We start from the raw sequence: 14634 nt of genomic DNA, 5'->3' as shown, positions 1-14634 counted from the left end.
TCCACAGTCAGTAGGATGTAGTAAATATTCTTTGGAAACCCACTTAAAACTGCTCTGTGACCTACATTGGCTCTTGTTTCTTGATCTATTAACAATTTCTCACAGTTGCTTTGAAACCACCTATTTCACACATCAGTCAGTTTACTCATCATGTGAAGTACAACTCAGGACAACAGTTGTATCATTTATTTTGCTTCAGCCCTGGAGGAGCATTGATGAGGTTCAAAATAAATCCAGTGATGTCATGAGTAGTACGACGGCATATTAGGGCCACCGTAGCCAAAAAAAAAAAAAACGGAGCCGACAGAGATGGGCAATATTCAGAGAAAAAAATTTGCTACTTTAATACGATGCTAAAAACCTGCATCTGTGCTCGCTAACTTCCCATGAATGTCACATTTATTTTTCTAATTAAGCAACGGCAAACATCCGGTCAAGCGTGTTTACTTTCTCTATTACTGCTATAATATAGTACCAAATCAAATCTACAACTTTCTTTTCTCGTATTATTGCCCCCAAAAAATCACACAGCTGTACACATTTATAGCTGTACAAATGTGTACAGCTACTCTACACAGTCATCCAGCCATAGTGAAAGTATTACTCAGAAGCTAGTGTTTCTGTCCAAGCCTGACCCTAACCTGAAACACAGTGGCAGTTTTGGCCCCAAGCCCAATAAAAACCCAGGAAATGTCTGGGAACCTGACACGATTCAAGGCCGGAGGAGTTTAGAGAAATGACTTTGCTCATGCGGGGCAACCATGAGGGATTCCTCAATCGAGTATTTTAACCTCACTCTTAATTCCTATTTCAAAGTTATATTTTAATGATCTCCTCAATGTTACTCAACATACAATCTATCAGATAATGCAATGAAATGTATGATAGGGCCACCAGATTAAATTATTTCTGCTTCTTTTCATGGTGGATGGGTTTATACTACAATACCCAGGAGCCTCTGCTACTGTTCCTATGAAGAAGGAAATTCCGAACTTAAAACACTTTTTTGTTGCGTTTGTAAACAAAACCCATCACCAAATGTCTTCAATTTAATTTGGGGATGTTTCTAAAAAAATAACCAGGGAAGTTGTATTTCTTTAATATGTAACTAAGCTTGTACCTCAGAATTGTATTTATCATACAGTCACATATTCTATACCACATTTGTTCATCTTTTGCACATTTTGAGGCAGCACAATTGTATACAAAATCAATATACAATTAGTCAAGAGTCCCTGGCGAGTTCAATTTCAGTCAGAGGCTGAACACAAATTCACACAAAGGCTAACAGCTAGCGTCCAAAGAGATGCACAAAAATAGCTCCTACCACTTTGCAACTCTATTAGGGTTTTAAATGGAATACATGCATGAAAGACTTTGGGAATGTAATTTTTTTTTTTTAAACATGGTTGTTTACCAGACAGGGAGGGTGTAATAACAATATGCATTGAGATGCATGAGTGGGAAGCGCGGGACAAAACTAGGGACTAAAATTGAGGATGTCATGGTCTCACCTCACTTCCAAGTTCATGAAAGCACAATATAAATCACCCTTTAAAGGCAGATTATGGCTTCTTATAGATGACTGAAAACGTGTTTGATGCTGGAAAGAGAATTAATTCAAAATATATAACAAGGTTTACAGAAGGAGTTGCATTAGACATAAACTAGAAGATGAGTTCAAACACATTGTGTCTTGCTTTTTAGTTTCACACAGACAGACAAACACACACACAAGCACATACAGAGGAAACCTCCCACATCCTGTGTCAGTTTCTCAACAGGTTTCAACACTCTGCAATGAGTGCTGCTTTCACTGGAAAGACTTTTCATCAATCAGCCTCAATGAAACACTCCAGATTTAATGTGGCCTTAAGGGGCGTTCACAACAAACGCAATGCAAATTTTCCGAGCCACCAAATTACATGTGAAGTCAATGCACAGACCTGCCGCATATTTGTGCGATTTCTGCAGTGTGAATGCCGCGTTAGACGCGGATGAGGTGCAACACTGACCTGGTTTTATGTGGTCTGCTGTAACTAAAAGTATGGTTTGGGAAACGTAAAATTGTGAATGCAGGTATGAAAGGATTAGTGCATTGTTTAAAATAATTATATCTAAGTGGAAAACAAATGTTGACTTGTTCAAACATGCCGCTATCCACATATATCCACTGCTGCTTTTATCTTTAGTGATAATCATTTAATGAGGGGAATTCCTGCACATTTCTTCTGAAAGAAAAAATGAAGCATGAAGCAGATTTTGTGTGTGATGTTATGACCAATATCCTATGGGGATTTCCTGACATTGCTGAGAGTCAGCTACGTTGACCCAGTTACTGTACAGAATGTTATCACATGTCATATTTCTTGCAAAAAATGTCCTCATTTGTCTTTACATTTGAACAGTTGCATTGTTGTTCAACAGCTGAAATCATCCCTGATCCCTACAAACCTATACAGAGAAAAAATAAACTTTTGGGAAAGATGAAGTATTGAAACATTGAAGTATCATCCAGTACAATCACAGGTTTGATCATTATATTATGCTACTCTGTGCTTTCAGGCATGCTACAGTTGTACATTCATTGCTCAGAACACCAGTCAGGTCAAGTGAAGTGTGACGCTCAGTCAGGTGTGTTGGTAAAGGCTCAATAAGCATGATTGCTATTTACACTTGGTTAATTAATTGAGTCTGAGTGTCAGCAGCAAATAAGTCAGCTCTTAGTCAAATGTATAAAGTTTTTCTTTCATCATCTGTCCCTCTAGTGGAAATACGCATCCTATGCTCTTACCAATCAACTACCGGGGTAAAAAGCATAGGGTTAAGGCCGCAGTAAGCTCCCACCTGCTACACCCTCTAATTGTGGGCACAGATTGGGCAGGGTTTAACAGTCTAGTGGGTCAATGTGTGGGGGTGCGTTCACGGCTGACAGGGACATGGGATATGTGCTCTGTGCTTAGCGGTGACGTGAGGTCATCCGACGCTGCTGACGGGGTCAAAGGCGGATGTGCGCTGTGCTTAGCAGTGACGGAAGGTCGCCCGACGCTGCTGACTGGGTCAGGGAATTGGCAGAGCCGGCTCCCGTGTTTCCTTCCATGGAAGATTTTTCACTGGAGCAGTCTCGTGACGACACTCTACGCTTTGCCTTTGACCAAGTGATGGAAATTGATGGTCAGCTGGTGCGCCCTGACATAACCACGGACATAACCATTTTTCAATGATCAGGGACTGTTTGTACCGAGTGAGCCGTGACACTCACACACACATGAGCAAATCACCCAGTTGTTGCCACAGGGAAATTACTTTCCAGGGGGCTCACTTTAACCCAAAGGCCGGTCATATGGCGTATAAGAAAAAACAACAGATTATGGCCTGTTTCTATTGGCCAGGCATTCGGGGAGACGTACAGCGTACTGTGTTGCACAGACGCTGTTTCAGGTCATCTCCTGTATCGGGATCCCAAAAGAGATTCTGACAGAACAGGGCATGAAGTTTATGCCACAGATACTGTAAGGATTACTGGGCATCTAATCTATTCAGACCAGTGTTTATCACCCTCAGACTGACAGTCTAGTGGAGCATCTGAATAAGACTTCAAAGTCCATGATCCGTAAGTTTGTGCACGAGGATGAGCGTAATTGGGAGAAGTGGCTAGATCCTTTGTGGTTCACAGTGCGGGAGGTTCCCCAGGCCTCCACGGGATTTTCTCCTTTCCAAGCTGCTGTTCAGCAGAAAACAGAGGGGTGAGGAACCTAATTAAGGAAAACTGGGAGGATGGTCCAAGCGCCAGCAAAAATTAGGTTCAACATGTCTTGAAACTGACAGCAAAACTCCACACATTTTTAGAATTTGCTCCAGGGCCAGGAACGTCAACAGCGCCTGTACAACAGAAGAACTAGACTGAGACAATTCTCACCGGGAGATAATGCGCTTGTATTGCTCCCTACTTCCAGCTCCATTACTCGGCAAGTGGCAGGTCCCTTTGTGGTCTCACGGCAAGTGGGTGACATCGACTATGAGGTTGTGCACTCGGACAGAAGCTGGCAACGCAGATTTACCACCTCAACCTCCTCAAAGCATGGGTGGCAATGACAGCACTGGTGAAAATAACAAATTACCTTCTAATTGCTTCTGACAAAGGACTGTCTCTTGTTGTGCTAGATCTTAATGCTGTGCCCTCCTCAGCAGAGTCACTTGCCATCTTCCGCAAAAGGCTCAAGACTCACCTGTTCAGAGTTCACCTCGACTCTGCATAGCATGACCCACTAACAACCCCCCCCCCCCCCCCCCCCCCCAAAAAAAACCTTCTATGTTCTTACCTATAGCACTTTGATCATAGCACTGTTGTTCTTAAGGTATGTTTGCTGAACAGCTGCTACTTTACTCAGATGAGGATCTAACACTTGTTTTCTATTTTTTCACTCTTACTTTATCAGCAATGATATGTTGTGGTTTCTTTCTTTCAACAAATGTACTTATTGTAAGTCGCTTTGGACAAAAACGAGAGGGTCGTTTCCCTGCGCCTTCGGGTCGGGGATAGGTCTCTCACTGTTGTTTCAGCCTACAGGCCAAATGGCAGTGTAGCGTACCCGGCCTTCTTGGAGTCCCTGGGAGGGGTACTGGAGAGTGCTCCAACCAGGGACTCCATCGTTCTACTAGGGGACTTCAATGCTCACGTGGGTGACGACAGTTTTACCTGGAGGGGCGTGATTGGGAGGAACGGCCTCCCCGATCTGAACCCCAGTGGTGTTCTGTTATTGGACTTCTGTGCTAGTCACGGTTTGTCCATAACGAACACCATGTTCAAGCATAAGGGTGTCCATCAGTGCACGTGGCACCAAGATGCCCTAGGCCGGAGGTCAATGATCGACTTTGTGGTCATGTCATCTGACATCCGGCCCTATTTCTTGGACACTCGGGTGAAGAGAGGGGCTGAGCTGTCAACTGATCACCACCTGGTGGTGAGTTCGATCCGCTGGCAGGGGAGGAAGCTGGATGGACCCAAACGTGCTGTGAGGGTCTGCTGGGAACGTCTGGTGGAACCCTCTGTCGGGGAGGTCTTCAACTTCCACTCATGGACATCTTCTCCGCCTCCATTGTTGACGCGGCTGTTCGAAGCTGTGGCCGTAAGGTCTCCAGTGCCTGTCGTGGCGGAAATCCCTGAACCCGGTGGTGGACACCGTAAGTAAGGGATGCTGTCAAGCTGAAGAAGGAGTCCTACAGAACCTGGTTGGCTCGGGGGACTCATGAGGCAGCTGACGGTTACCGGCAGGCCAAGCGTGCTGCAGTGCGAGCGGTCGCTGAAGCAAAGGCTCGGGTCTGGGAAAAGTTTGGGGAAGCCATGGAGGAGGACTACCGGTCAGCCTCGAGGAAATTCTGGCAAACCATCCGGCGCCTCAGGAAGGGGAAGCAGGAAGGTAGTTAAGAAGCTCCCCGGTGGCAAGGCACCGGGGGTGGATGAGATCCGCCCTGAGTACCTCAAGTCTCTGGATGTTGTGGGGCTGTCTTGGCTGACACGTCTCTGCAACATCCCGTGGCAGTCAGGGACAGTGCCTCTGGACTGGCATACCGGGGTGGTGGTCCCTCTATTCAAAAAGGGGGACCAGAGGGTGTGTTCCAACTATCGGGGATCACACTCCTCAGCCTCCCTGGTAAAGTCTATTCCAGGGTACTGGAGAGGAGAATTTGCCGATAGTCAAACCTCGGATTCAGGAGGAACAATGCGGTTTTCGTCCTGGCCGTGGAACACTGGACCAGCTCTATACCCTCTGCAGGGTGCTCAAGGGTTCATGAGAGTTTGCCCAACCAGTCCACATGTGTTTTGTGGACCTGGAGAAGGCATTCGACCGTGTCCCTCCAGGCATTCTGTGGGAGGTAGTTCAGGAGTACGGGGTCGGGGGCCCTCTGTTAAGGGCTGTACGGTCCCTGTATGACTGGAGCAGGAGCTTGGTTCACATTGCCGACAGTAAGTCAGACCGGTTCCCGGTGCATGTTGGACTCCGGCAGGGCTGCCCTTTGTCACCGGTTCTGTTCATTATTTTTATGGACAGAATTTCTAGACGCAGCCATGGGCTGGAGGGGATCTGGTTCGGGAGCCACTGGATTTCATCCCTGCTTTTCGCGGACGATGTGGTCTTGTTGGCTCCTTCGAGCCAGGACCTCCAGCATGTCCTGGGGTGGTTTGCAGCCGAGTGCGAAGCAGTTGGGATGAGGATCAGCACCTCCAAGTCTGAGGCCATGGTTCACGACTGGAAAAAGGTGGCTTGCTCCCTCCGAGTTGGGGGAGAGTTCCTGCCTCAAGTGAAGGAGTTCAAGTATCTTGGGGTCTTGTTCACAAGTGAGGGAAGGATGGAGCATGAGATTGACAGGCAGATCGGTGCGGCAGCCGCAGTAATGCGTTCAATGTATCGGTCTGTCGTGGTGAAGAGAGAGCTGAGCCGAAAGGCGAAGCTCTCGATTTACCGGTCGATCTATGTTCCTACCCCCACCTATGGTCATGAACTCTGGGTTTTGACTGAAAGAATAGATCCCAGATACAAGCGGCTGAAATGAGCTTCCTTCTCAGGGTGGCGGGGCGCTCCCTTAGAGATAGGGTGAGGAGCTCCGTCACGCGGGAGGAGCTCGGAGTAGAGCCGCTGCTCCTCCATATCGAGAGGAGCCAGCTGAAGTGTATAGGATGTTCCAGGCATGCCCCACCGCGAGGAGACCCCAAGGAAGACCCAAGACACGCTGGAGCGACTACGCCGCCCGGTTGGCCTGGTAACGCCTTGGGATCCTCCCGGAGGAGCTGGAGGAAGTGTCCGGCGAGAGGGAAGTCTGGGTGTCCCTGCTCAGGCAGCTGCCCCCCTTGACACGGCCCCGGATAAGCGCAAGAGAATGGATGAATGGGAAGTCCTATTCATCCAATTAATCTCAGTTTGTGCATGTTCATGAAAAATCCTCCACGCGCATAGACGTTACATATGGTGTTGAGGTCCTGTGCTAAGACAAATTATTTTCAACTTATATATGCAATAACATTCGAAGAAACTCTATCAAGTTTTATTGTTATGCAGATGATACTTGACTATTGATCAAGCCCGAAGAAACCAATTCAAGTTCAACTCCAAGCATCAACCTTTTTGATGACAATTTCTTGATGTTGAACTCAAATAAGACGGAAGTTACTGTACTTGGGCCCAAAATCTGTTAATGCTACCAACGCCAAATGGAGATGGAACCCAAGACCCTGTTCTGCTCATGATGTCTGCTTAGAAAGTCTGTTAAGTTTTTTCTTGCCACTGTAATGCTTGCTCCAGGTGATCTTGGGACAGTGAAAATTCATTGACTATGATTGACTTTTGTTGTGACGACACTATAAATAAATAAATCAATTGAAAGTCAACTTTATTTGTATTGCAAGCATATTTGGCCAGTTTTATTCCATATTCCAGGGTATAGTGCACAGTGTAGTTTGTCAATGGAGGTGTATATTTACATAAAATTTGAATAGTCAAGTCAAATTGAACTTGTCATGAGATAGGCTCCAGATTGATCACATCACTGACAGGGTTTGTGTCTTGCCAGAGACCCTGTCCACATTCTTCTCAAGAGCTGCTAGTGCAACGGCTGCCATAGCAAACAGGAAACCATATCATAAAAGGCTACCACAGGTTTTTACCATCGTACCATCTGCCAAGTATAACCCTCTACCTGCAAATCACACAGAACGTTTCCAGCAGCTGCTTAATCCTGGTTCTCATCACTTCCAAAACACACACTGCAGGGACAACTAGTTTCGAGGTGGCAGTGGAGAGCTGCACATAATGCATCACAGAAAACTATGTATATATACAGTATATATATATATATATATATATATATATATATATATATATATATATTAAAAACAAAGAACAAACAAACAAAAGAAGAAACATTTCCACTGCTGTCTATATTTGTATGGTCCTGCCGTGGTGGAGTTTTATGTATCGGATCAGTTAGAGGTAGTGTTTGTGGAATACATACCTGTGAGTCCTGGCACAGAGCAGGAATGGGGGGAAAAAAGGGAATGAAAAGTTACGTCTGGGACAGTCGGGCACTGTGAGGTTGGAGAGGCTGTAAGGTTGGCCGCATCCAAATTCCCTGCGACAGCACTTATTAGAGTATGATTTTGAGGTACTTCATGTACACAATTCCATTTTATGCTACTTTACACTTACATATAATGGCTTTAGTTACCAGTTACTTTGCATCTTCAAATTGCTTTAAGTTGACGTACTATCTTATATCGCTGTCAAAGTTAGATGAACAAAGTCATTTTGAATGGAATTCTTCACCCACACAGTGAACATTTGTATATCAATTACTCAACCTGTGTTGCCTTGAATTCTTGAACATAACTTTGTTTTCCTCACATGCCTCCAGGAAGAATAAAACAAGACTGGGTGATCAATGTGCTAAATCTCAGATAAACTAAACTTCTCCTTTATTGTTTTATTAAACACCATACAAAATAAAACCCATGTATCTCTCAACTCAAACCATGAGTCCTTCAGTCACCAGGGCAACACTGTTGCAGACAACGCCATATGTCACACACTCCTCACTGCTGCAAGAGTATTCTGCATGTTTTGTTGTTTGCATTGAGCTGCATTTGTATGATTTAAAAATAATCTTACCACAACCATACTGTGTGTTTAAGAAACTGCACCTGATCCTCAACTTCATTCAAGGGTTAGGCAAACTAAAACTCACCAAATTTGAAAAACCCACAAAAGCTTTCAACGTTACAATGTATTAGGCAAGGCTGCTCTCTTACATTACCATCTAAATGTGTTGCACTGTAAACCAACAGCACAAAGGAAATGCTACATTGTAGATGCCTCTGAGGAGGCTGTTTGAGCCAATCTTCATTATATAATAACCGAGAATGAGCTGTCAGTGGTATTAAGGCTCTACAGTTCTCACAGCACAGGATTGTTGAGTTATATTCTACAACGGCTGTAAACCAAACCCATGGTCAAGGTATTGTAGCACAGCTCCACACAATGGCCACACAAACAGATCAGCATGCTTACAAGAGCTTGTAAACACACACACACACACACACACACACAGAGAGAGAGAGAGAGAGAGAGAGAGAGAGAGAGAGAGAGACAGAGAGAGAGAGAGAGCATCAACACTGCAAATGGTGCACAAATATTACATAATTTATAGCCTTAACTGTTAGTAGCCTACATCCATTTGTCAATAAGAAACCCCCATGTGAATACAGTGTGCCTTAAAAAGACTGAACTATATATAAACACACCGACACATTCACTTTAGTCACATGTATGCAACCACTTTTCCATAACTCATGTACTCATGTACAGTAGGCTCTACTAACACATAGGTAGTTGATTCATGAGCAGCATGACAGCCGTACATACCTCACTTTGTGGTCCTCTGCTGTCTCTTCATATCTGTTCCTCAGCTCCCCTCCTCTTCTCATCTCTCTCTCTCTCTCTCTCGTTCTCAATTCAATTCAATTCTGTCTCTCTCTCTCTCTCTCTCACACACACACACACACATACACACACATACACACAGAAAGAGCAGTATGTTTGAATTTGACAGATTTCTCTCAGCTCAGTTTCCTCCTCCCTCCCTCTCTCATTTCTCAGGCACACACGCACTCAAAAAAACAGCCCTCCCTCCTTTCTTTCTTCCGTCTCCTTCCAAATATGCCAAACAGCCTCCCCCTCTCTTTCTCTCACGCCAGAGCTGCCTCTCTCCTCCCATTCCCTCCCTCTCTGCCTTGAGAGGCAGCATGAAAGCCACTAACCAAGCCACGCCTCTGCTCTCCCCTCTCCTCGGGGCGGCTATAAATACCGCTGCTGCTATGAATATACTGCCTTTCTCCCTCAGCATCCCTTGCTCCCGCTCTCTCCCGTGCCATCCATCCATCCATTCCTCATCTGCAATCCCCTTCCCTCCTTCCCCCCTTTCGCTCCAACCCTCTATCCCTTTCTCTATTGAAATGTCTTTATAATGACCTTGTATTTTTCGCCCCTTTACATCGCCATCACATGACAGCATACTTAACGCACACATGCGTGCTTCAGACACATCCTCAAGCAAATGCATGCACGTGCAGCAGAGACTCCACAAACACTTGCATAAACGCAACCGTAGCCCGTCTGCTATCTGCTTCCTGTCTGTAAATGCCAGATGCGGTGCATTTTCCCCCTTTTGACAGGTATACAAAAAGCATACTATGATTGAGACGTCGGCAGCGGATCACATTTTACTTCCCACATTACTTCACAAAGCAATCTCATTCACATCATTTATCCTATCTACACCTGCTGGGATGAATCAGCGATGAATGTATCCGTCTTTATAAAATAATGAGTCGACAATAAATATTAGGTACTTTCTGCATGCAATTTATGAAACATCCAGGTTGATTTCTCAAACTCAATGCAGCGTAATAAATCAAAGGTAAATATAGTATTTTGCTGCATTCATTTCACCTGCAAAAAAAAAATAAAAATTGACATTTCACACTAACAGGTATCATGAACATTAGAGAGCATCATATCTCTGCTCTTGCTCACTGCCAGCAACATTGTCTGGGAATGAGGTTTCTAACATCTGGTGCAGGCGTCTTATGTGCAACAAGGGTAAACTTAACCAGAATTAAATGTCCGCCTGTATGCAATTCATTCTAGGATTGCACAGGTGCCGCTGCAATAACATCATAAATGAAACCAGCAAAACGATGTCTAGCTGATTGAAAAAAACCTCTCCTCTACCCCCTGTCTACCAGTGACTATGCATTTCCATATAAGGAAGCATCGCCCCGAATGTCTGCGTTGACTTTTTATTTTGACTTGTGGCCTTTTTCGCCTGTTATTTTGTGTACTTCATGTTTATCTGAATTCCTGATAGAATAACTCAAATATAGTCTTCATCATTGCACTAAGACCCCTAAATGTTTGATGGAGTGTTGGATTACCAGGCCAGTTGCTTGTACATCTTATAATTTGTTTTTCGGTTTAAAATCAGGAGTAACAGGAGTACAAGTGGACAGTGAAATAGTTTTATTTGCATTAATGGTTGAGCAGTTGATAATATTTTCTTCAAACAGTTCGATGAATGAGTCACCAGCTCAAAATCAGTATGACAGTGTGTGTGTGTGTGTGTGTGTGTGTGTGTGTGTGTGTGTGTGTGCTGGTGCCTATGTGGTTTACAACCGTTTCCTCTTTGCTTCTGTCAGTGCCAGGACCGCCTGCAGGTCCTCTGCGGTGTGTGCATGCATCTTCAGGGAATGTGCGAGGGCTTTGCACAACTCCTCGAGGGCGACCAGGTTGAAGCGTAGCAGAGCGTCTGTCAGCTGGGAGCGAGCGTTGCCGACAAACGAGTGCGACAGGAACGATGCGAGGCCTCCCTCGCCTGTCATGGTGTACAGAGGGACTCTGACCATCCCTAACACCTGGGAGGGGGACAGGTGATGAGTAACAGAGGATAAATGGCTGCAATCAGTCCAGAAGGAAAGGACACGCACACACACACACACACTACCTCCTGTCCATAATCTGTTGCAGTGGATGGAGCGGACCTCTCCACCGCCCTGATCTGCTCCTCCTCCATCTTCTTCACATAGAAGTGAGTGACGAGACGGGAGGAGGGGGAGGAAGCAGGGGCATAGCAGGAGTCCACATGATCTTCTACTAATATAGGAAGGGCCATTCCCAGCTCCTCCAACAGTTCCCTGCTAAGCCCCGCCTCCAGGGTCTCCACTGATGCATTGACGAACCTGAATTGTGGGAGGTGGGTTTAAAGGTCGGCATCAGATATGAAACTAGATAAACAATGTCAGCTGTAGTGCTCTAATGAGACTCCATAATGCAGAAGCAAATACAATCAAGCTGAATGCAAAGGTCATCCAATTGTAAAACCCAAACACAAGTTTGCTGAGGTGGTGTTGAGCCCCTTCTGCCTAAAGTCACTATTTAAGTCTTTTGGTTTTTGACGTCAAGTTGAAAATGGTCACATTCTGAGACATCTCATAAAAGGCAAAAACAAATCAAGCTTTTTAAAGTAAATATACAGAGTTGAGCCCATGTCATGAGACAAAATAATAGAAATCGTCCTCCTCTAATCATAATACTAACACTATTCTAAAACTGTGTGTGAGAGGCTTTAGTCAGTCGGTTACTGAATAATGCTAGGAATTATGTAGCGTGTTCACTCAAACTAAATTCAGAGTCCACAGCCATGCTAGAAGCTCATTTGACCTAAAGTATAGAACCATGTATAACCTTCACCTTCTCTCTAAGATGAAGAGAAAGCAGGTGCCAATCATGCGAGTACAAGACTTTGTGAATATCAGAGCAACTTTGTTTTAAAGACTTCCATGCATTAGGTGGCGCTATGGAGCCCACTGAACAGATATGAACCCAATCACTGTTTCTTGTGCTTTTGAGTATACCAAGGAAACTTAAAATGCATTCAAACGCTAAAAGTGATTAGAGGGCGCTACAGAGCCAATGTGGCACAGCCAAGCCAAATTGTAAAAACAAATTGAAATAAGTACTAGTTTGAACATGGGTCCACCGCTTCATGCGTTCTTTGTGCATCCTTAAGTCCTCAAAAATGTGTTCTTAAAAATTAAAGGACAAACTCAGAGATGGCTGACTTCTTTCCAGACGAAAAATGTGAACAAAAAAAGCTAAATGTTCCTAAAGATGAGAGCAATCCTACTATATTGTGTCAATATGAAAGTAACTTTTTCCCAACCATGACATGTGTGATTGGGGGCGCTATGGTCGACGCACGATCCCCATCACAGAATTTTGACATTTTTGCCACTTTTGACCTGTGTGCCAGGTTGTGTGAGCTTTCGAGCATCCCAAGCCCCTCAACATGTGATGATGTTTGCCATAAAAGGCTTTTTAAGGCTGACTTCTTGTCAGTCTGTGGCGTGATGACTCAATATGGCCAAGTAGATGTCCTGAGGTCTGAACTTGAATTGGACAATGTAAAGTTGAGTTACAGCAACTACATACTATACTTGAGCATTCCACTGAAAATGTGGGATTTTTTTGTGTGCCTTACAGGCTCATCGGAGAGACTTACAAACATAAGCTAAACATACCTGTGCTCATAATAGGATCAAACAAAAGCAGCCCCAGGAAAGACTCACCCGCCAGGGAAACCTAGCAGACCGTCAAAGCGCATCTGCATCTGTGGGAAATGACAGAAGCTGGTCACACACTGGTGCATCCACACGGAGGCAGAGGTACTTAGGCACAAAAAGGGAGTGAAAAACACATGCTTATTGCCAGAAACACTGAGAGCAAAGGTGTTTATCACTTGTGTATTCAATCAAAGAACATGCATGTGCACAGACACACAAACAGTGTTCTTCCTCACCAGTACGATATGTCTGATGGGAAGTTTCCCAAACAGCTGACTTTTTGTGTCACAATAGAGCATCACATGACATGCATGCCTGCAGCCTGAGCACGCCAGCGCCTCCGCCCTCGACAGTTGCCCACTCGCCATCTGCCTACTTGCCATCTACAAGTATATGTAGAAACAAGCGTGGCTACCCTTTCGTCATCTAAATACAGATCTCTTTGTTAACGCCCCCTCCCCCCTAACGAGTTAACATACCTGACTGAAACCTACAGATTAGCTTGAAGGCCTGTTGACCTGCATGCAGAAAGGCTTATGAAAGGCTATGGTGAACCAGGAAGCTAAAAGGATGGGTTTTGTGACCTTGTATTAAAAAAAGCTTTAGCTCCCTCTGCTGGCATGGAGTATGCTGGCAAATGGGGGACTATGCCACAGACTGAACTTTTCTTTAACAATAATTAATGTATTTCAAACTGCATACATTGTTTTAATGTGTTCTCATATATATTCATTTGATTAAAATGTGAAAATATTGCCATAACAAAGACACTATAATAACAAATCCATATATATATATATATATATATATATATATATATATATATATATATATATATATATATATATATATATATATATATATATCCCTGTTACCCCAAAACGACTTTCAATTATTCAATTATAGTGTTTGACATTCACCCCTCTCTCTCCTGCTGTCATCCCCAAATTATCAAATTTCATATCCATCCACTATATTTATGTTTGTGATAGACATTTTAAAATGATTTAATTCTTGTACGGATATAGTATGTATTTGGCAGCTAAACTAGCATGTCATAGCTTCTTCAGATAGCCTACATATCGCATCTAACAGGCTGTAACTTTTTCAATGACTTCCGGTCAAATCTTCGAAGGCTGCTGGGAACTGTAGGTCTGTGTAGACCAGCAGCGGGTAAATAACAGCCAGGCTACTGCTCGCGTGACGATTCGCGTTTTCATACGTTTGCGTCCGGTGGGAATTCGTCAAGAGTATTACCTGCAATGGGAACGCTTGTTCATACGTAGCGTGAGCCGGTGAACTGCTGTGTCATTCAGGCCACATTCATTATTCAGAATCCTGCACGTTGACTTCGGCGGCGGACACGCTGGTGACGTTGTGAGCACTGATTGGTTGAACAAGGTTCTGTCCAGCCAATAGCAGCCCAGACCGACCAGTCAACCGGAGCCTAATGTATGGAATTC

At 44.4% G+C, this 14634-nt stretch overlaps 2 protein-coding genes across 4 annotated transcripts in view; both read right to left on the bottom strand.

The window, feature by feature from the left end:
• The window catches only part of arhgap4b (Rho GTPase activating protein 4b), a 34976-nt gene extending 25339 nt beyond the window's left edge, over positions 1–9637 (bottom strand). For both annotated transcript variants that reach the window (XM_084014579.1, XM_084014580.1), the window contains exon 1: positions 9417–9637. The gene's annotated coding sequence lies outside the window, so the exon portion shown is untranslated. The remainder of the gene's footprint in view (positions 1–9416) is intronic.
• Positions 9638–10999: 1362 nt separating this feature from the next.
• Positions 11000–13730, bottom strand: LOC311016698 (U8 snoRNA-decapping enzyme). Of its 2 annotated transcripts, XM_084014581.1 has the most exons (5): positions 13651–13730; positions 13408–13554; positions 13178–13218; positions 11554–11788; positions 11000–11464 (listed from the first exon to the last, which is right to left on the bottom strand). In XM_084014581.1, the coding sequence occupies exons 2-5, from the start codon at positions 13552–13554 to the stop codon at positions 11219–11221; spliced, it is 669 nt and encodes a 222-aa protein (XP_083870707.1). In that variant the 5' UTR covers positions 13651–13730; the 3' UTR covers positions 11000–11218. The 2 variants fall into 2 exon arrangements, with proteins under 2 accessions (XP_083870707.1, XP_083870708.1); XM_084014582.1 differs by lacking the exon at positions 13651–13730 and having other exon boundaries at positions 13408–13614.
• Positions 13731–14634: the final 904 nt, after the last annotated feature.

This window comes from Eutrigla gurnardus, assembly GCF_963514095.1.
Source record: "Eutrigla gurnardus genome assembly, chromosome: 8".
NCBI classification, from domain to species: Eukaryota; Metazoa; Chordata; class Actinopteri; order Perciformes; family Triglidae; genus Eutrigla; species Eutrigla gurnardus.
This window is presented reverse-complemented; position numbering and strand designations above follow the sequence as displayed.